The sequence below is a fragment of the Mixophyes fleayi genome, chromosome 6 (genome assembly GCF_038048845.1).
Source record: "Mixophyes fleayi isolate aMixFle1 chromosome 6, aMixFle1.hap1, whole genome shotgun sequence".
Classification (NCBI taxonomy): domain Eukaryota; kingdom Metazoa; phylum Chordata; class Amphibia; order Anura; family Limnodynastidae; genus Mixophyes; species Mixophyes fleayi.
The window spans coordinates 38,571,912-38,595,880 of record NC_134407.1 but is presented as its reverse complement, the minus strand read 5'-3'; the positions used below and the strand labels follow the sequence as shown (position 1 = coordinate 38,595,880).

Here is a 23,969-nt window from a genome sequence, read left to right as displayed (position 1 = left end):
TAAATGAAGAAGTACCCAATACAGAGCTAAATGAAAATGACGAACAATCTGAGGTTAAATAGAGGTTGCAGAAGACGATAAACTAGAAAATGCTTCGTTTGCTTAATTAAATGATTGTATCTCAATGTATAGTTAGCGGCACTGTACTAGGGGCATTTACATTATTTGCTAATACATTTGGGGGTGTCCCAAATCAGTTACAATCCCACTGTGGGCAGTATGATATATACATATATATATTGGGGGGGGGGGGGGGGAGTGGTATTTTGACAATTATAATGTATTTCCCCAGTTATAGTCCAACAGCATATTTTGACAAATCATTGCAGAACTACAGACACATGTTGAGGGATATAGTCTTACCCAGTGTTCAGTTACAGGTTACAAACATGCATTAGATGCCCACAAAATCATTTTGGCACACCAACAAAAAGTGCTGTGAAATATCCATTGATGTACTTCATCCAAAATATGGCCCGGGAATAGCATAGCAAGGAAAGCTTGACAAGCAAAGGCAAAAAAAATGCAACTATAGATGACGTGCAATCAGTATAAAAATGCAGCAAGTTAATTTCAAATACAATAAAACAAATAAAAGTACACATGTTGATTATGACTTTTTTTTTCAATAGACAATAGCTGTGTTAGAAAACTTTTTATTGACACACAAAGGTAATATAAGGCATATGCTGTATATTATGCTGTAAAAATGTCAGCACAAATGTTTAAGATATTTGAATGAAAGTTTTGCAGACCAAATTATGTACCTGCTCTTTATAGCAGATACAGAGACATACAGAGAGATACAGAGACATTTTTTGCAAATAGCAAAGTTTGAATGTGCAAATGAACATTTCTTAAGCAAATGTTTGTAGTTGAGGAGTGCCAGGATCTTCTGCAAGTCTATACCTTCCCTGTGTGTCAAAAGTCAAGGGCTGAGAGGAAACATGCTCTCTGCAGTGCAAGATCTATTTTTATGTCTTTGGCTGACTGGAAACATTTTTGTTATTTGAACATCACCTCTTGTGGTTTGTTCAAATAAATCATCTGCTGACCGGAAACATTTCAGTTATACTTGAACATCACTTCTTGAGGTTTGTTCAAATAAATCAACTGCTGACAATAGAATATTGCAATCAGTGTTTATACAATGGGAGTATGGTGGAGTCATTGAGGTAAAGTTTACCAACTCTAAAGCTAATCACATGTTCAGACTTGGTTGGCCAATTTGATTGACCACTGTATGATAAGTGCACATATTGTGCCAGACCAAAATCTGATCCTGTTGGACAGAACTTAATTTGGGAACATGGAACATCAAGATGGCCTCTTCTGGTTTAAGTATGAGGACATCAAACAACCTGGACATCTGTACAATTGGACCATTACATGTTAAATAAAGTTACATTTCTAAAAAAGAATACAACATATACAACTAATCAGAATGGGGAAATTCATAAGAAGAGGTTTGGAATAAATTTACTATGATTAAAGGAACCTTCAATGAACACACACCAATGTTAGGGGTAATAACTATAAAACACACTTTTTTCTATTCTAGATAAACATTTATGATCACAGGAGGGTTTATGTTAAAAAAAACACACTGAGAAACCCTGTTCTAGTTAATAGAAGGCAGAGGCATTGTTGCAATGTTCAGGCTGATCACAGAACTCTACTCACCATATAACAAGAACCACATGGAGTGTGGAAGAAACCACATGGAGTATAAAATAAAAGATCACTAGCTAAACCGCATTTTCAAAGCTGGAAATAGGGTGATAATCAAGTTATTTAACAAACCAGTTTGCAGTTGTTAACTGTGAACCACAAAACAAAGACCTGTGCCGTGGATAAATTAAATCAATTTATTGCATTAGTACACCAGCACTAATTAAAGCACCATAAAACATATACTCATATAAACAATTTGATGCCTATTATTTATACACAATTGGATGCTTAATATTGTAATATAAATACTACTAAAAATGGTAAGATATAGATGTTTCCAAATGAGGGTATGTATGTCCTTATAAGTTTATCATTAGATAAAACATAACATTCCTCCTTAGTCAGGACTATATCCCACAAACCTAATTATGATCCAGATTAATGGAGTAGAAATGTTTATAAATAAAAATATATTTGTAAAGAGCCGTTCTCAACCGATGAGCAATATAACAAGCCACTTGGACCGTGATTCTCATTCGATGTAAAAGTCTTTTGAAAACATGTGGGATTAAATCACATCTGAGGGTTTACCGTTTATCCAGTCGGATGATTCAACTAAAAACGCAGATATCACTTAGTCAGGAAATTCAGACTCATTCCACAACTCCATGTGTGTGAACGATGTTAATATTCACAAACTATAGTGATCCTGTAGCAGCCTCACGGCCCCTCCTCCGCTGTGTGGAGAGTACATTAAATACATAGATCAAGAAGTGCTTAATGCGCACTGTACATACAATGGGCCTGATTCATTATGAAAGTAAAGCAAAAAAATGAGTAATTTTACTTCATGGCAAAACCATGTTGCATTGGAGGAGGAGCTATATTTAAAATGTGGGGACAGATTCATAGTTGGGAAGGGCATGTCCTAGATTAACTTTGAATTTCATTGTAAAAATAAAGCTATCAATTATTGGTGTGCTATATGAAAAAAACAGACAGTATTTAACTTATATGCAAAATAATAAACTAATATGCATTCCTTGAATTGTAACATGGTTTTGTCCAGGAGAAAACTCATTTTTTTGCCTTACTTTCCTTCAATATCAGGCCCCATGTGTTTTTATTTTCTCTCATACATACATACAAATGTTCCTTGCTATCTAGTGGCATGCATACATATAGTGGTTAATACACAGACATTGACATTTCAGTCATCATTATCAGTTGGCACAGTGCTCGAAGTGGGTATAGTATACCGGCACCTCTTTTCCCTACTTCATTTAAGCTACATACATGCCCTGCCACCCTTGTAGAACATGTGTGCATGCGTGTGTGTGTCCCCACCCTCCTTGTGTCTTTCTGTGTTTGTTCTCTCTGTCCTCCGTCTTTGTATGCCTGACAAATCACATGGGATGCACCACATGACTGGTTGCCATCCCTTGCGTGCAGGGCAGGCTGCAAGAGAGACAGAGGAGTCTTCTACACAGCACTGCTGAATGTAAGTAAGGGCAGGGGGGTTTATTTTAATAATGTAATAAGGGAGGGGAGGGGGATTTGTGTTAATATATTGAAAGAGGGGGACCTTACTTTAAGGAAAGAAGAGGTTGTTTTAAAGTAATGAGGAAAGGGGAGGTTTCTTAACATAACTAGAGAAGGGGGGTTGTCTAATTGTAATGAGGGAAGGGGGTGTGTGCTTTTCTAAATGTAATGAGAGGTGGCTTATTAATTTTAAGGTGGACTGTGGGTGGGGGCTATGTTTGGGGAGAAGGAGGGCTATTTGTGAAGTGGGATTTATTTAATGTTAGGGATGATTGAGGGAAAAATATTATTCATTTATTAATAGGGAACTTTGAAGGGAAATAAATTGATATATTATTAAATGGGAATACTATTTAATTTGGGGGCTAATTGGGGGGAAATAAGGCTATTTATTAAATGTGAATACAATTAATTTAATGTAATTTAATGGGGTTGGTTCCAGGGAGGAAGGCCTAATTATAAAACATGGGTGTTATTGATTTAACGCCGGGGTTTCTATATTTTAATGTGCCTGTGTTTTTCCAAATAGGGTACCAACATTCCAGGATCCAGATTGTCAGCCCCTAACCATAAGCCACCGGCTGCCGCAGGAAGTAAAGACTGCAAGAACAGGTAAGGTGACATACTAATAAAATCAAATAGTTATTTTTCTTTTTCAATGGCTTAATGTCAGAACACTATATATTTAGAATTATGTCACTTTGCCTTTAAAGAGAGCAACATCCTCCCACCCCCACTCACACACACACACACACACACACACACACACACACACACACACACACACACACACACACACACATATATTTCACTTTCCCACAATAGACACTTATGTAAAAAATATGGGAAAATCTAAAACATTTATTATATATTCCTGAATTCACTAGTGAGAGGGAAATATAGGAGCAGTGACAGGTATAGATAGGTGGGAGCAGGGGGTAAGGGTCAGTGAGAGAAACAGGGGCTAAGTAGGAGGGCAAGAGGAGCAGAGGGTGAGGCACAGAGGAGATGAGGTGGGGAAAGAAAGAGGGGGTTACCTTGGATGATTATAGGGGCACATGGGCAGAGTGGACAGAAAACAGATAAGGGAAAGTTGTTGGGTCACAAGGAGGACATAAGTGAGAGGTGAAGAAACACAGAATTGGTAGGAAACACAGGGTGGGTAGCCTTGCATTATTTAATATGTTTTGCATTATACAGTATATTGTAAAAATACATCTAAAATTAATTAATTTTGCACTTTTATTTATCAAAATTTATCAAAATTCCCAAAAGCTCCAGGCGGCCCCCAAATTTCATTTAAAATTCCCATACCTGCACTTCTAAATTCCCACTCCGACCACTGAGTTGGCATTTACACCAGCTCTATAGCTGGTACAAGCGATACAGTTAAAAAAAGCTTTAGAGAAACTCAGCACTTGAATCGCCCACATCTACGTCAGACTGCCCTAGGAACGCCCTAACTGTACATTGCCTATGTTCTTCTGCATCTTGCCACCCCTGTTCTGCCCTTCTAGTCATAGGCAGTCATAAGTGTCATTTGCATTAAGACATGACTTCCATGTAATTACCTTCACTGGCATAAAAGCATGCGAAGAGATACTTCACACAAGATTCGACATGCAAAGGGACTTACGTCTGAACATAAAATAGGCTCGGAGACGTATAGCCTCTGTGTAAAATGACTGCTAACAGAGAACAGCAAATGTAAATAACAATAATTATCCTTTATTCATATAGGGCAAACACATTATGCAGAGCTGTACAGATTGTGCACATAAATATAGATATGGAAATTTAAATAGATAGAATGTAGAGAAACAATAACATCTACATAGTGCAAACACACCAGTAAAAACGCACTAGACACCAGTAAATTTTGGCAATAAAGGGCACAGTTTGTTAAAACAAGACATGGTGGCGGAGAAGGCAAATTGCAAGAGAGCTACAACTAATAACAAAAACGTAACAGTGTATGGCCAACAGTCACTAACCACTGATCCCAGGATATAATCCTTTACGATTGGCCGGTGCTAAATTTGGTTTCATAGCGACTACACCCCTTCTGAACTCACAATGATGTGCCCACACAAAGCAGATCAAGGGTTACTCCACACAAAAGGACCAAGAGCCTGGTTACCTTGAAGGGGAAAGTGATCTGCGGCAATCAGAGGTAGCACTGTATCAGTTAATCGCTGACTGAAAATGTCTCCCTGCCAAAGCTAGAGTCCATTAACGGACAAACAGTCCACCACCAAGTGACCAAAATACAACCTCCAAACTTCAATATACCAGTTCTATAAACAGCCCTAACCCCTTGCACATGAGATGATCCCCATCCATCAAAAACCACTGAGCCTGTACCACTGTGATTAAGGGTAGTTAATGACTACTCCCGGGAGACCTAATGATGTTCCCCGAAGAACGATTGACCCCTTTTAAGCAGAGTCTTCAGAATAGGGGCAGGGATACTAGCCTTTCAGAAGAGCCTGTGGAAAACACCTGAGCAACACAGTGTTACCATTTGCCACTTTGCCCATATGAAATGCAGATCCTCCTGAATGGAGATCAGCTAGTCCAAAAATGCTCCCTTACCAAAGTCGTTACCCCCCCAGGTGTAGGACCAGTATGTCATGGGGACCTTCTTTGTTTACCTCAGAAGTCAAAAGGGGGATAAGGTACAGCCATCCCATTCCCCTCCTACTCAACCATTTCACTTTTAGAGGATGGGAAAAGCTGGATCAGTCACGAGCCAATTGGTGTCTAGATGCCCAATACATGTATGGGTGCCCCATCACCCATTTCCAGATCTCCTGGATGGGCATGTCTAGAACAAGAAAACACTTACCACTGCACCTGGGTGGGAGAAAACAACCTAGGGAAAGGGGAGGCAACCCATATGACGGTATATTCCTATAAAAACCTCAGAGGCACGTAGCTAATCAAGACTTGACTCTGGGAAAAAAAAGGAAATATCCCTTCATGCCCTTGCTAAAAGTGACAAGCGGCAAAGCCCTGGGTTACTAAAGGAGGGTGTATAGGGAGAGAGACCCAGCTTAGAGCCATCATCTCTTTGGTCTAATGTACATTTTACCTGTATCCAACTATCTGCCCAGGGACTTAAACTCAGCAATGGAAGAGTCTGCCTTGACTGCAGCTGTAGCTGCCCCAATCCAATGGAGTGGGCATTGTAGAGGAATGGGTCAATACCCATAAACAACAAAGATTGCTGGAATAGCGCATTAAACTAAAATTTGGTGATAGGGGCCTGATGGCTTGAACCAAATCAAGCTCCTCCTATGGGGTCTAAGCCCAGAAAATTGAGTACAAAAGCAACAGGGTCTTTGTGCAAGCATGTTAATCCAATGACCTTTCCAGGATTGGTCCGTCATAGCCAGAGAGGCCTGCAAGAAATCTGTTTAACATTAAAGCATTGGAATAGGAGGCAACACTACCCCAACAACATGCTTTAACCGACCCACCAACTCGCTACCCAGAAAATCAACCAAAAGTATTGGCTCCCAGAAGGCAGCAGGGCCTATGATGGGATCAGCCAGCGGAGGGCTGATGACCCAACGGTGGATACCAGATTGGACGTTCTGTAATCTGTGACTTCAGAATAACCCATGCTCCCCCACGTTTAACATGCCTGTAACAAGAAACCTGATATCTGCAACATGTTTCGTTTGCGCCACCAGTTCCCGTAGCCATCGAATGCTGTCACAAACCTAATTGAATAGGTGCCATGGTCCCCAGCTGAGAAACCCAATGGTCTCCTGAACAATTGCTAACAAACGAATTAAAGTCAGGGAAGAAAAACCAAGCGTAACAAAATATGTGACATCTAGAGATGCTTCGACTGGGTTTTCTGAAAACCGAACTCACCCGAACTTAGGGGATCTGAGTAGGCTTGCGAGCCTGCTCGGTACTTTTGTGCGTCCTTGGATCTGAATCGAGGCAAAACGTCATTGTTGTGTTGTCGGATCTCGTGGGTTTTGGATTCCATAAGCACCTCCCTCCCCAGGAGATTCAGCGCCATTGCTCACACAGAAAGAGGAGGGGTAGCAGTGTTATTGTCACTCTCCATTCTCCAGTGACATTGCTCATACAGTAACAGGAGGGGTAGAAGTGTTCTTGTCACTTGACAAAATTGACAGGAAATGACTGGAAATTAATGTTATTGAGGTTAATAATAATGTAGGAACAAAAAAAGAGCCACATTATGTGATTTTAGAAAAAAAATAGGTATTTTAGAAAAAAATAGGCATCCAAAACCAAAACCAAAACACACAAGGGCGGTTTTGCCAAAACCAAAACCAAAACACGAAGTTAATTTAGATCCAAAACCAAAGCACTGGGGTCAGTGAACATCTCTAAGTAAAACATGACCAGCTTGAAATTAAGGGTTAGACTGACAAAGTGCATGAGGTTTTATAATAAACCTCTACGCTACTAAGGTCTGGTAAAGAGGAAGTGGTGTCTGGTCAGTGCATTTCATATTTGACATTGCTTTCAACCTGGTATTTTTACGGCCTCGTGGCTTGTCTGTCAGGGGTTGACTTGGGGAGATAGCTGTTTGTGAGTCAAAACTCTCTCCACAGTTCATCTAAGACTTTGTCACTCCTCCTGATGAAGTCTTAAACAAAATGCATAGAGGGTTTTGGCTTACAAAAACCTATTGTAAGAATACTACTATATGCTAACTGAAAGGATTACCGAAGAGATTCTGAGAATGTTCAGCTTTGGCTGCTATATGTTCATATACAATTGATTATTGAATCTTTGTGTTTTTATAATAAAACTGTTTTAATGATATTACATCATGGAAGCACCGCCTTATTCCTTAGATTGGCTGACATTTATGTATTCATCATTTTATTTAATCTCTTGACAATTAATCTATACTTTCCTTTATGCATATTTCATGGCTAACACTTTCATTACATGACTTAGGATCCCCTAAGTTTGGGTGGGCTCAGTTATCAGAAAACCGAGCCTGAGCATCTCTAGTTTTATTCTATAGAAATGAACTAGAGACAATAAAGGCTTATAACAGCACTTCAGCTTAACTTTAACACTGCAGCATTGCTGTACTAATTTTCCTGTGGGCAACTCACTTTTATTTTTAGCTGACCTAAATTTACATCCTGTCAGTGCTACAATAGTTTAGCAAAACTGCAAGTAAAATTCATCATCTTTGTTCATAGAAGTCATCGTTTTGTCAGAATGAGAGAGTTTAAGAAACGTAAAGGTAACATTGTTGAACTATTTCATTCAGACTCAAAATTTGAGTCCTAGATGTGTTGCTTTTCAGACCTGCACTGTGCAAACTACTGTAGATAGGTGAACAGATGATATCTTGATTTCACTTTTGCAGTGTTTTTTTCTCTTGAAGAAAGGTCATTACATGTATCTACTGATCTCTGCAGCAGAACAGATTAAAATATGTTAAATGATGGATGCCGTTACTTATATTGTTATATTGCAAATAAGCATGTGAAAAAACATATCTTAAGAAATGACACTGTTTTTGGTTTATAATGCAAGTGTAGTACTGTAGTATATGTAATAGTGCAGCATTAATGTATTCTATGGTGCATGTGATTTAAACAGATATTTAAACGTCAGCACGGAATTATAAAACTATGAGGGGATGTAGATGTTTGAAAGGGATATGTTACTTTTTATATAAGTGTAAAGTACGGATACAAAGCAAATTCACCCTATTCTGTAGAAAATGTCTGGACAAAACTTAACATAATTGGGCATCTACCTTTTAGTCAGTATCTCCTAAGGACTCATTGAGGGGTACAATGACAAGGTGTAGAACGATGCCTGGGTGTTTAAAGAAGTTTAGTGAATATAAGGGGTTCCTGGCATACTCAGTAAATAACCACAAGCCATTTGAATAATTATCAACACTGGACATGGATAACATATACAAACATCAACAATAAGAGTAAAGGTCTATAAACTATAATACAATCAGTCACTTTGAAGACATCATGATGGGGTGATGATGAATTGGTATTGTGAAAATAAATAGTAAAAATAAATGCACTAACAGAACAAATGAAATTACGATAACAGGAAAAGGCAAACAGAAAATATTTAAAAGTGTACAAAATATAGTATGAAAATTAATAAGACAAAATCCAGAAATGGAGAAGTTGTGGTTGTGAGGACAACAAGTGATTATAGAAATGTCCCAGACTGGTTAAGAACTATTGTTAATGAAATTAATCTGCAGAGCAGAGTTCAATAAAGTTATCATTAAGTGAAAGCAATATTACCCAAATTCAGATGCAGTGTGCAGTGGAACCAGCTTCCTCAAATGTTTTGTGTCACATGAATGGAGATTTTCAAATTTTTTCTAATTGACGGTTTGCACTAAAATTTACACACATTTACTCTTACGCGTATATTTACTAAACTGTGGGTTTGAAAAAGTGGAGATGTTGCATATAGCAACCAATCAGATTCTAGCTGTCATGTTGCAGAATGCACTAAATACATGAGAGCTAGATTCTAGTTGGTTGTTATAGGCAACATCTCCACTTTTTCATACCCACAGTTTAGTAAATATATCCCTTAGTGTTGATGGGCCTGGTTCATTAAGGAAAGTAAGGCAAGAAAACCATGTTACAATACAAGGGGTGCATATTAGTTTATTATTTTGCACACTAGTTAAATCCTGGCTGTTTTTTCATGTAGCACAAAAATACTTGATAGCTTTATTTTTACACTGAAATTTAAAGTTGATCTAGGACATGCCCTGTCCAACTATAAATCTGTCCCCACATTTTAAATTTACCTCCCCCTCCAATGCAACATGGTTTTGCCACGTTTCAAAGTTACTCATTTTTTTGCTTTACTTTCCTTAATGAATCAGGCCTGAAGTTTGTATTAAAAGACCTAAACCGAACAATAAATATTACTTTTCATTGTTTAATTAAATAAAGTAATAGCTTTGCTTGCACCTGAAAGTGGTGCAACCATACTTGTCCAGGAGGAAAGAGCAGGCACCCTCCCGGATGCTGGGGAAGCAAGGCCTAATGATGTTTAATTAAGCCCCGCCCCTGCAGAACAAAGCCATAAATCGCAACAATGGACTGAGGCAATGGTGACACCACGGCGTCACCCCACTCCCTCCCACCCTCCGGGGTATGGGTGCTACATATGCAGAGTGAGAAAGTAGATTAAGCAGAACACAGGATACAAATCTAGTTGTGAATTTGATTGCATTCACATGTGATGATTGCTGTCTACCTTTTCTTGCTGTAAAACATCTCACATTTATTTTGCATTCCTTTAGCACCACAGCATTATTCCCATGTGGCCATGATAGTTGTTCTGAAAGTGGTGGAAATATCTGTGGTTTTTATAATAGGTAATGTACATCATCCGCTTAACACTGTATGCTTTCAATGTGGCTGCTTTAACTGCTTCACTAAATAAGTCAGGACTTTAAATAAATATAAATAACAGAACATAGAGAAGAATATCCGTTATCATACATTTGCTTTGCTCTCTGTATATACTGCATAATAAGCACATTTTTGAGAGCTCATGATAATCGCTAAGTGGCCAGTTTATTAGGTAGAGTTGACCGTCTTCTGTAATTAACTTCCTGAGCGTGTCCCCACCCAAATAGCAGTCAATTTACCACTAAAAAGCTAACGGAATTGATGTGGATGGAGACAGAATGCGGATGGAGAAGGGATGAGGGACGCTCTGTAACAACTTGGGTAGACATAAGCTACAGTTAGTTGACTAACAGCCTACTGTAACAGTGATACCGAAAGAAGCCTATCAGAACACACGTCTCACCCTAGCTTGTTAAGGAGTATGACTATGGTAGCTGAAGGCCCAACTGAGTTCTGCTCCTATTATTGAGAAACAAGAATGTGAGGTTGTAGTAAAAGAAGTAACACAAACACTAGAAAGATGTGGTGAAAACTGCAGGCCTCATCCCTGGGCCACACTTTTCACATGCTACGTAGATACTAGGTAGGTGAACATAGTAATAAAGAACCATTCAGTATATAGCACATTCACATGTAGAATGCCTAGGAGCGTTAGGTAATAAAATACGGTACGCCCATTTAGTTTCTTAATTGACTTTTTCACTACCATATAACAGAACACATCTACTAGGTACAGATATACTAAGGCTGGAGTAGGGAATATTATATTACTGGACTGCATAAAACTTTAGGTTTAGTCTCTTGTAAAATACACTGGATAATTGTAATTGGTAAAGCAGTAGATAGGACAATGTGGTAAAGCTCTTTCTCTTTACTTCTCCCACTTACATATCCTCCCAGCATTGTTCTGGCTCCACATTCATTCCACCAGCATTCAAAAAGCAGGCTGGCGTTCTGGGTCAGAGAAGACCTGGAGCCAGGATCCATCAGTAAGAGATGACACCAGTGCCCACAACAGTCCACCTATTCCATATCTAAACCAACTACTTCAGTCATCAGACCTCAGACCTTGTAGATCATGGTGCTCTCTGGGCCCCAGCTATTGATACTGCACTGTATGTAGGATTTAGGACAGTCCCATCACACCGCGTGATACAAATATGGAATATATTTTCAGTATAGAGTAGAAAATGACTCATCTGTCTGTCAAAGCCCAGCAAAATCATGTAGCTGAGTCCCTGATGCCACAAGGAAAGGACAGAATAGGTCTGACTTCTCTGGAAGTGCACAAGGAACAGCAAGGAACATAAACACTGTGCACATAATGGTTTGTTCTAAGTAAGGATGGGGTTACATGAGCCAGTAAAGCATCATGAATCTGCCAGGAGTCAGAGCAATGACAATATGTGCAATATTTACATCTATATTTATCACCTAAGTGTGAAAGTACAAAATACTAAAACAGTATATCCTTGTAAATATAAGTGCTGTGCTGCGAAATGGGACCTGCATTGCTGGGTAGAATTTTACACAATTTTTTTTTATATCTGCCATGCTTGCATAATTTTACCTAATTATGTTTATTTCTTAATATTAGCTTGGAAAGCTCTATATATTAAGGACTCTACTGGAATAGGTTCAAATATCTCACAACCCTATTCAGATGCGCTTTACACAATCACAGACCTGTGTACTGCGACAGGTAAGAGAATCATTTGGTTTTACTTAAAACTCTCAATATAACCATTGGTGCACTGTTTTATTTTCTCTAAAGGGCTCTTACACTTTGGCTTAATATATATATATGTATATACATATATATATATATATATATATATATATATATATATATATATATATGTATGTGAATAACTATATATATATATATATATATATATATATATATATATATATATATATATATATATTTATCTGCCTATGTTCAACTATATACATATATTTATGGATGTGTGTATATATATATATATATATATATATATATATATGTATGCATTGCAATATACAGCTGCAAGAGAATGACAAAAATTGCAGGAGGAATTATTTATGTATTATCATTTATTTATATAGCAGCACCATCCAGAGAATGTATAATCATTCACATCAGTCCATGCATTCAAGCTTTCAATCTAAATTCTGCACTATCCACACAAACAATACAGTCTATTTTTATCAACTTACTAGTATATTTTTGATCTGTGGGAGAAAACCAGAGCACTTAGAGGAAACATATGCAGACAAGGTGAGAACATTCAAGCTCCAGACAAATAGGGCCTTAGGGGTATATATACACACATTTACTCTTACACATATATATGTACTAAACTGTGGGTTTGAAAAAGTGGAGATGTTGCTTATAGCACCAAATCAGATTCTAGCTGTCATTTTGTAGAATGCACTAAATAAATGATAGCTAGATTCTGATTGGTTGCTATAGGCAACATCTCTAAATTTTCAAGCCCACGGTTTAGTGAATATACCCCTTAGAATCAAACCCATGGTTCCGAGTGCTGTGGGGCAGAAATGCTAACCACTGCGCCAGTGTGCTGTCCTGAAAGTAGCCAAAAATAGAGAGAGTTTGACTACTGATACAGTACAATGGCCAATGGATTGTAAGATGCCTTTTATTTAGAATGTGTTTAAAGATAAACATACTGACAATATTTATATTCTAATGAAATATTAAAAACTATCGCTTCAAGATTATGTCGCCTCAGTGTTAAAAAACAATGCTGCAAAATCTGCTGTAATTTAGAATACTACTACAGTGTATTAATACATTAAATATATGACCTCAATATTAAAAGAATTGATTAAAATAGCTAAATATTCAGACTGCAAATAGCACTAAATTAATGCTTAAATATAATAATGTTCGCAATTGTGAAACAGTTTATCAGTTTCTGCAGCTACAGGTAAGGCTGTGATGATGTGACAGCAGGTAAGGCTGTGATGATGTGACAGCAGGTAAGGCTGTGATGATGTGACAGCAGGTAAGGCTGTGATGATGTGACAGCAGGTAAGGCTGTGATGATGTGACAGCAGGTAAGGCTATGGCAAACTAACATTACTGGGAGCCAGAGGAAGCAGAAGTCACAGGTAGGCAGGCAGCAGGCAGAATATTGGTCAACTGTGACAGAGGTCAGTAACAGAGGATTAATGAAGAAATTCACAGGAACATAGGACTAAAGGATGAATCACAATGGTCTGGCTGGCAATTATCTCGTTGGATGCTGTTTAGATGTCCTAATTGAATATTGTACTCAAGCCAAGAGACTCTAGCAGAATGATCGGTTTCACACAGCACCACCCTCACAGGCTATGAAGAGAGATGACCATCTCTAATACCGCTGTTTGATACACGCACTTTGTCACCAGCTAACATATACACAATTTGTATGTGTTTTTGAATGCTTTCTTATATATATAAGACTCTGATGGAGGCGAATCCCTTGGAGCATTAAGGATCCATATAACATATAGCTCCATATCATACTATCGGATTTTTGTCTCTTTCTTTGGAATGTCAAGAACTATTTTCAAGCTGGTTATAAAATTAATACTAGCTGTATTATACAATATAATATTGATTGGTCAATCCGGATTGATTATAGGGATCTATTATATGCCTACAATAGGTGTTTTAGTTTTGCATGTTATGTACTGTTGTCTAATAGACACTTTTTTTATACATTTTGAACTTTAATAAAATTTCTATTATCAGCGCTCCTCCGTTTTATTATATATTCTATTTATGTTTGGCAATTTCAGCAGTTTGCCTGGTATGAGCAGCAGATAATTAGCATATACCTAAGTGGTTGATGACCTTAGAGCGCCTATTATTTATTTATCGGCAATTATAACTGCCACAATATATAATTCTACTGGTAAAAGGCAGGCAACACGATGCCCCTTTGAGAGGCAGCATTTGTCATCTTAAACAAGGCCAAAGCCTTGCTTAACAAATTATATGCAATGTCCATGTAAAAGTCATGTAAATTTTTACTGGTTAGTAAGTATATAAAGTGCAGGCTGTGCAAAGTACTGATGCAGTTTCAGAATTATTATTTAAATTGGTGCTAAAACCACAACAGGCAGTATGTTCCGATATGGAAAGTGAAATATATACATATATGTAAAGTAACATCATAATCAATAATTATTTTTTTTTTAGATAATTAACGCTTGAGAGATCATTTTTAAATATTTTTAATAGATAAATTACATGTGCAAATTACAAACTTATTGAAAAGAATGATCACATGTAATTTCAAAGTTGAGCAGTAGATGGCGAACCAAGGACAGAAAATTTTCATAGAAAGCATAGTGGAGACTTTCTAAAGAGCACCTGAGTTTCCAGGATCCATAATACCCCATTCATACTGCACCAAAATCCCGGGTTTTTCCCGGGGCGAGCTCAAACGACCCGGGTCTTGGTGCAGTATGAATGGTACAAGTCAAAAATCCTGGGTCTAAAAACCCGGGTCTTCAACACGGGATTTATCGAGGGGTAATTCCCGGGTCGGACCCGGGTTGCCTGCACTATGAATGGTGCAACCCGGGTTTTTGAACCCGGGTTGCACAGAAAACAAGATGATTGGCTGTCTGCCTGTCTCTGGAGGATTTAAAGCAGGAGAATACAAAGAATGTATATGAAAAGAAGGGCAATTTACAGAAATTTTATTAATGGCTATTACATACATAAATATACCATTGGGTATACATGATTGGAGATATATAGAGAAGGCATACCATCACTATTGTACTTTTTTTTATATATATAAATCATGCTAATAGATAGAGTATATTTCCCTTTAAAGGTTACTTGTCCTGATTAAAGTGCAGTGCTGTGTATTTATTTGGGTGTCTGATGTAGCTGATATCCCACATTACAGAGGTACAAAGTCTGGGAAATACTAGTTGTGTGAAAGGAAGCAAAGTTCAGGTTTTTCTGCCAGGATTTAAACACTAGAGCAGCATCCAGTCTTCATTTTTCAGCCAATGAAAACTGCTCTGGTGATGACTCCCACAAATTGCCAGGGCACAGACTTGTGCAGTATGAATGGGGTCAACCCGGGAAAATCCCGGGTCCGAGGTGCAGTATGAATGGTGTTTCTGAGCTGGGACGCTTCGAGCCCCGGCAAAAACCCGGCTTGAAAAACCCGGGATATTGCCGGGGCGGCAGTATGAAAGTGGTATTAGTTGCTGAGATGTGTATAGAAGAATGTCATGTGCGACACTGTATCGGTCTCAGTTGCCCTTGGAGCATTATAATTCCATTATGTCATGTTTACTGAATTGATTATAACATGTGTTCCTAGGTGTGTGAACATGCGCACTGTGCAAAACTCACATCAAAGTCCAACCTCCTACAACTGTCAGACCATCTATTGCACTAAAAGAAAGATTTCTATTTTTCCCCTAAAATACTGAATGTTTTACCATCTTTTATGACTTACATTTATCATAAGAGCAATGAGACATCAGGAATGTCTTTATCACATGTAGCAATAACGTGTATGGTGAACTGTATGATGAGGTGCAACGGGAAAACTGGTTCCATAGATTAAAAACTATAAGATGAGACCTAAAACTGAAGTCATTTTGTGAAGTGGAAATGACTCCTCTGCTCCTCTTTGCATGATAAGAAAACACCACTATAAGCTCTCTTCGCCCCTTTATCTCATGCCAACAACCTCTCTCTGCAAAATTAACTCTCGTTTCTCCACTGCTCCACAAAATGAGGTTCATCTGCCCAACACCACCCCTCTGTCTGTGCAAACTGCTGTTCCTCCACAAACCAAGCCCTCTTGCTTCGTAGACCTATGCCCCTTGGTGGAAATTTAGACACACTTGCACACTGTGGCACATGGGGATCTTATGCTGCTCTTGGACTGTGGAGTGGTTGTTTTGTTTTTTGTAAATGACCTTTTGTACGCCCAGATAAGAGACAAAACATACCTTCATTTTGAATACCTTTATATTATCTGGTCTATAGACTGATGTTTAACTGTTTACATGTAAACAAGTGCTATCCATAGGGATGCCTTCTGACCATATTTGACAAAACAGTTTATTTTTTACATATTTTTAATTATGCTGTTGATGATCATCATAATAATTGTATTATCAGTCTGTATTTGTTCCTTACATATGTTTGTGTTACACTGCCTCTTTCCATCTTTTTGATTAGTACATTTTATGTCTATTTTATGTAATATTATATTTTCATTTATGTAAAATTCTGCTTAATCTTTTCAGTAGTTGCACACATGACAAGGTGATCCGGGCAGACATCCTGTAAAGCAGCACTTGGTGCCTAAAACTTCACCTCCTCAAGCTCAATGTATTATATAGTGCCCCATGTACCCCCTCGCTCTAGATAGTAAGCTCTCATTGGGTAGGGTCCTTTCCCCCTCATGTCTCTCATCTGTCTCCCTCGTACAACCTTGTTATCATGTCTTAAGTGGAATCCTCCACTACCTCATGCTATTAATGCCAGCTTGACACCTTCCATGGAAATGTTTTCATGCTTAATTGTATTCAAGTCACTATTATTATCTGTATCTATCATAATACTTATCATACTCATATATGCCATATCTGTAAGATGATTGGTGCTACAGAATAGATGGCTCTTTATAAATAAATTATAATAATGATAATAATGATGCTACTATGTCAATCACACACTGACCTATGAGTCATGGAGCAACAGCCAGATATGTAATATCTATCTATCTATCTATCTATCTATCTATCTATCTATCTATCTATCTATCTATCTATCTATTTTCATACATATTGTGACAGAAGCACTGGGGAAGTGACAAATGGCAGGTATATACTATATGCCAGGATTCCTGTCTTATGCACTTTAAAAACCCAAAGAGATTGCTTGTATATGGGAAAGAGCTTCCTAAAGATTGTGTTCAGCTGTGGGGTCCCTGGGGTTATGAATGGAGAGAGAGGACGGGCTTTATTCAACAGGTCCAGTTTGGGGCTTCCAGACTGCTATCAAGTTGCTGGCTATTCAGGAGTTGCAAATGATTAGGTGCTGTTAAAAAGCCATGAGTCTGTTTCCTCATCCTCTCAATACCTGGGGAGGAAGTCAGATGGCTCCTGAGAGATACTGAAATTTCTGACCAGTAAGTTCTATTAGTTTGAATGTGTGTGGGACACTAGGTCCTTCACTTTAGAGTGGGTGTTCTTATGTATTAGATAGAAGTTGGACAGGCAAGGATTTTGTTTATGTTTTGTCTATTTTGATTATAGTGAATAAAACTAGCTGAGGCTATTTAAACCAAAGCACTGAACTGGTGTGATATATTTGGCTGATGTGTTTGAAGTGCAGCCTTCTGTCCCAGGAGATGGTACCATATATATATAATTATGCACATATTGAGTTTGTGAAGGAAGAAAGTGTAAGGGGTCCCTGGAACAGATTCCGCACATGGGCCTTAAGACCTTTAGCTAAGTCAGAAATTGGTGGATATTAATATGGATATGAATAATAAATTTATTTTCTCAATTACAGGTAAGGTCTGTGAGCTTTGTCCGTTAAGCTGGGTACCATTCAATGGTAAATGTTACTTCTTGTCAGAAGATAGGAATAACTGGTCTTCGAGCAACCAATACTGTGAGCAGAGGAATGCAGACATACTTTCCATGGAAGATTTTACAAAACAGGTTTGATACATTGCTAGAAATTCAAAAGCATCACTGAAGTCCCTTACTTTTAAACATTTGTAACACTTATTTCAATGAAACATGCGTCATTTGACCCGCTTACAGTGCTCACTGAACTGAACCCATCCATCATGAGTATTTATATAGATGGCACAGGAGGTAACATTGGGAAAGCAAATGCATAAAGGGATCAGATTTTCAGTTTTGAGGGATTTCTGATAATATGCAGTGAATTGAAATATGTTTGTGGTCAGCTGTAGAATGTGCCAGGAGAGGTTGGGGGGAAGGGGGAGTGGGGGCAGCAAGTACAAAGTACTTTCACCTGGCTTCCCTTGTGGACCCAGCAGTGGTGATGAGATGGTGGTGGATGGGACTCCGTCCCTATTAGAACCAGACCACAGGTGGGGGAGAGTGACTGCTCAGATCAATAGTTACCGGTAGAAAGCTATTAGTCCGTGCAGTCACTTCCTCCACCCATAATACAGATCAGAAGGGTCAGTGGATGGGTGAATGGAGCCAGAACGTCCAGGAGGGACACCTAACCCCCCCTCTCAGGGCTCCTGCCCATTCATACCCTAGTCCGATACTGCAGCTGATAAATGTGCATTGGTTCAGGCTATAGGCTGTTCTTGTAATGTGTTATGGTGCCAGAAACAATATCATGTCAGACCTGATCGGTGATCTTTGACCTTAGGTTCCTAATTAGACCTGCTACATTTGTGTTGTTGGAATTTTGTCCGACTTTCAGGCTAGTTTGACAGTTATAAACACATGTTCCATATCCCATGATGACCTTTTATCTTAAATCTTCCAGTAGGTTTAATGAAAGATTGTCACAAGGTCACATCTGACATGATCACACATCAAGTGTAGCCTAGCCCTAAGAAGCCATGTCTCATCATGTAGCTCCACTGCAATGAATGGATTTTTAACCACCTAGCTGACATGAGTTGTTGTAAGTTGGAACATTAAGCATCAAATCATGAAAGGTATGAAAAAAGGCTGACTCGTATTTTATAGGAGTTCATTTCCAAACACATTTCTGTGAAGAGTGGACATTTTTGGATCGGTCTTACCAGGGAGGGGTCACACTGGGTTTGGAAGACAGGCAGAAAATTAAAAGATCATATGTAAGTTCTTTCTATATTGATTTTCTAGGCATGTTAATAATTGCAGTCTATGTCACCATTTCTGCAGTATTATTTTGTAAAGACTCTATTTATTCTAAGGTCAGCATGTTACATTATAGGACAAAGTTATACAAAATGTCAATTACAAATATATGTAGATTGAATAGATTTACATAGAACATATAAAATAAATAAGAACACAAATTCGTAAAATCTGAATGGAACTGCAAATAATAATTGCTGATCTCGTTTTGAGGATTTTTTTTTAAAAAGGAGCAAAAAGCAAAATAATAAATATGTAAATTCAATGAGGGTAGTGGTGTGACTTGTAGCCTTGGGGGTTGGAGGAGGGTGGGGGGAATCAAAGAAGGTAGAGGGGGGGGGGGGTCAGATGGACCAGGACTAGAAGATTAGAGAGTTATTGTGAGAAAGGAAGATGTATGTGGAAATATGCAGCCCACAGTTCCCAAACTCTATCGATTGGTTTTAAAGTATTGCGAAGAATGCTACTCATATACAGTAATGGGCAAAAATTTTGAGAATGATACGTATTAGTGTTCAAAAAGTTTGCTGCTTCAGTGTTTTTAGACCTTTTTGTCAGATGTTGCTATGGTATACTGAAGTAACATTACAAGCATTTCATAAGTGTCAAAGGTTTTTATTGACAATAGCATTAAGTTTATGCAAAGAGTCAATATTTGCAGTGTTGACCGTTCTTTTGAAGACCTCTGCAATTCGCCCTGGCATACTGTCAATCAACTTCTGGGCCACATACTGACTGATGGCCGCCCATTCTTGCCTAATCAATGCTTGGAATTTGTGGGTTTTTGTTTGTCCACCCGCCTCTTGAGGATTGACCACAAGTTCTCAATTGGATTACAGTCTGGGGAGTTTCCTGGCCATGGACCCAAAATTTCATCATCATCATCATCATCATCATTTATTTATATAGCACCAGCAAATTCCGTAACGCTTTAGAATTGGGAACAAACATTAATAAACCAATACTGGGTAATACATACAGACAGAGAGATAAGAGGGCCCTGCTCACATTCTTACAATCTCATTTCAATGTTTTGATCCCCTAGCCACTTAGTTATCACTTTTGCCTTACGACAAGGTGCTCCATCATGCTGGAAAAGTCATTGTTCGTCACCAAACTGTTCTTAGATGGTTGGGAAAGTTGATTCTGGAGGATGTTTTGGTACCATTGCTTTATTCATTTAGGCAAAATTGTGAGTGAGCCCAATCCCTTGGCTTAGAAGCAACCCCATAATGGTCTCAGGATGCTTTACTGTTGGCATGAACCAGGACTGATGGTAGCTCTTACCTTTCCTTCTCCGGACAAGCGTACAGATGCCCCAAACAATCTCAATGGGGATTAATCAGAGAGAATGACTTTACCCCAGTCCTCAGAAGTCTAATCCCTGTACCTTTAGCAGAATATCAGTCTGTCTCTAATGTTTTTCCTGGAGAGAAGTGGCTTCTTTGCTGGTCTTCTTGACACCAGGCCATCCTCCAAAAGTCTTTGCCTCACTGAGTGTGCAGATGCACTCACACCTGCCTGCTGCCATTCCTGAGAAAGCTCTGCACTGGTGCTGCCCTGATCACACAGCTGAATCATCTTTAGGACGGTCCTGGCACTTGCTGGACGTTCTTGGGCACCCTGAAGCCTTCTCCACAACTATTGACCCTCTCTCCTTGAAGTTCTTGATGATCCGATAAATGGTTGTTTTAGGTGCAATCTTACTAGCAGCAATATCCTTGCCTGTGAAGCTCTTTTTGGGCAAAGCAATGATGACTGCACTGGTTTCCTTGCAGGTAATCATGGTTAACAGTGGAAGAACAATGATTTCAAGCACCACCCCACTTTTAAAGCTTCCAGTCTGTTATTCTAACTCAATCAGCATGACAGAGTGATCTCCAGCCTTGTCCTCATCAACTATCTCACCTGTGTTAACGAGAAAATCACTGACCTGATGTCAGCTAGTCCCTTTGTGGCGAGGCTGAAATGCAGTGGAAATGTTGTTTTGGGGATAAAGGTCATTGTCATGGCAAAGAGGGACTTTGAAATTAATTGCAATTCATCTGATCACTCTTCATGACATTATGGAGTATAAGCAAATTGCCATCATAAAAACTGAGGCAGCAGACTTTGTGAAAAATAATATTTGTGTATTTTATATATGTGCCAGATTCCATTAATAACAGTCTGTATTTTTGTGTCATGGGGTTGCTGTCGATGAAGAAGATTGGGGAGTGGGGGGTTTGCCAGTGCTCGCTAATGAGTCCTGGCTTGATAAATTCAAGTGGCAGTACAATTTATACTGCAGCAAAGCAAAATGAACCTTACTGCTGCCCTCTAGCCACCAATGATAAATAGAAGCCACAGTCACAGAGACCATCCACAGATAGTTTACCCTAGTGTTATCCAGGAACAATGAGTATCCAAGGAGCTGCAAGGCTATAAATATGTGACATTTGCTTATGCTTGCTGATTGCCTTTACATGCACTGTGGTTGGCTTGATTCTCCAGTGGGTGTTCCTTATGCTAATCATTTTTAGCAAATCAATTAAGCAAATATTTGTCCAGTTCCTCTTTTGCCCTGTCACTCAACACACGAGAGTCAGCCCCCCTAAGCGCTGGGTCTGGGGTTCCATTGATATTAACTTTTCTGTTGCCTTCTTGTGTTAAAGTAAACATATATTATAGTTATTTGTAACTTTTATGCTGTGTTCTTGAGATTTAATTTCTTCTTCCTCCATGCGGAATCTAGTCTTTTTGGTTTACCCTATTTCCAATTGAAGGGATTTAAAAATTGAGTTGAAAATTGATGTGTCTATTCATTTGGGGAAACATCTTGAAAAATGACAGCCCATTTAAGAAACAAAAATATCTTTTTATTTTTTATTTTAGAGAGTGTTTAATAGAAGTACTTAAGCATTGTATTAATTCATGTAATAGTATTAATATCTTTTAAGAATTTGAAGGGTCTATTTTGGGAGAGGTCCTGAGATCTTCAGTTCATTGTTAATCCAGCACAGGTCATATCCACAAATTGCACATTCCATTGCCATGGTATGGCCTCTTTGATATTCACCCAAAATCGAGGCGCATGCCAAATGCTTGCAAAATTTTAAAAACTTCAAGACCAAACAAAGCAAGAAATATAAAATAATTTATTTGATATTTCTCCAAAGCTTCCACTAATGGCAATTTACAAAGCAGCTGTGTTTTAGTTGTGAAGATTTGACATCCAGCAGAAAGGTGATTCAGATAATGTCTAACCCACAATTTATATTACCAGATCTATTACCTCAAGTGACCACAAGTGCGCCACCTTCGGAAGAGAAATCTTGCCTGAAAGCTGCTTTAACACCAACAAATGGATTTGTGAAAAGAATATATCCCGATATTTAACATGAAACAGATATTTTTTATTTAAAGTTTCAGGTTTATTTTGTCCAAACTTATATTTTCAGTATCTATTGGCATGAGTTAATAAGCTGAATAAATTATAATGTGTATGTTACAATTTTAAAATACAAACACTTAAGTATTACTGTGCATTACAAGCAATAAAACTGTCAGAAACTAAATCATAGTTTTCATTTGTTTATTTTTCCGAAAAGGCATTTATTAACATTTGACTGGTCTAGTGCAAGTTGTACTAGTGGAGGCAAATATATGATTGGTTTCTATAGGGCTCATGTACTATCATTGGATTTATGTGCCAACCCACGTTTGCAAGAAAGCACAGCAATCGTCTGGTTGGTTACTATAGTTTGGTGCACATTTTGCTCCAAGTGCATTTGAGTGAGATGTTAGTAAAGTAAGATTATGACATTTTGCACGTTTACACCTATGTTTAATGATGCACACCTCCTGCCTGAATAGTTAAAATTAAATAATCAAAGAATTAATCACAGTACTCAAAACCCACACCTTAAAGTGAACATGATTGCAAAAGAAAATAACTTGTCTACTCTTGTCTTCAGAAATGAATCATTTTTCTTCTTGCAATGATTGGCAGTAATTAAAAAGATGTTGGGATCTATATTTCAAATGGATAAAAATCCTCTCTCCAGAGAAAATGAGTGTTTTCGCAGGAGATAAGAATTTTTCGTCATTTTGCCTTATCTATAAAGGAGTTAACAGTGGCGGCAGCACTGCTATTGCTGGTGGTAACTCGCACTGCAATTCTTTTTCTTTTATTACCATTTTAGGAGAATTTTTTTTTTTTAAATGAAAGCATCTTTTCAACTTGAAAGTCATTTAAAATATTATTTTTTTTTGTAATATTTATTTAATCAATATGTAAACATTTTTTTGTCACTTAGTGCAACTAAGCCGGGTCGTGCATGCCTCCATTCCCCTATAATTGCCCATAAAATTGGTAAGTTAAGCCTTAACACTCTAAGGGCTAGATTTACTAAGCTGCGGATTTGAAAAAGTGGGGATGTTGCCTATAGCAATCAATCAGATCCT

The 23,969-nt window shown here is 38.2% G+C and overlaps 1 protein-coding gene across 1 annotated transcript; it reads left to right on the top strand.

The window, feature by feature from the left end:
- The first annotated feature begins 1,158 nt into the window (after window positions 1–1,158).
- On the top strand, window positions 1,159–23,042 carry LOC142095320 (C-type lectin domain family 2 member B-like). Its single transcript, XM_075178276.1, has 7 exons — window positions 1,159–1,175; window positions 3,746–3,828; window positions 10,532–10,606; window positions 12,241–12,345; window positions 18,199–18,350; window positions 19,371–19,480; window positions 22,789–23,042. The coding sequence occupies exons 1-7, from the start codon at window positions 1,159–1,161 to the stop codon at window positions 22,904–22,906; spliced, it is 660 nt and encodes a 219-aa protein (XP_075034377.1). The 3' UTR covers window positions 22,907–23,042.
- The last annotated feature ends 927 nt before the right edge of the window (window positions 23,043–23,969 follow it).

What these genes read in the sequence shown, in the direction of transcription:
- LOC142095320 (XM_075178276.1), top strand. An exon ending in ATCTGTGGTTTTTATAATAG is followed by an intron (nt 10,607 to 12,240) that starts GTAATGTACATC and finishes TCTTAATATTAG; the next exon opens with CTTGGAAAGCTCTATATATT. An exon ending in AGAAAATTAAAAGATCATAT is followed by an intron (nt 19,481 to 22,788) that starts GTAAGTTCTTTC and finishes TTATATTACCAG; the next exon opens with ATCTATTACCTCAAGTGACC.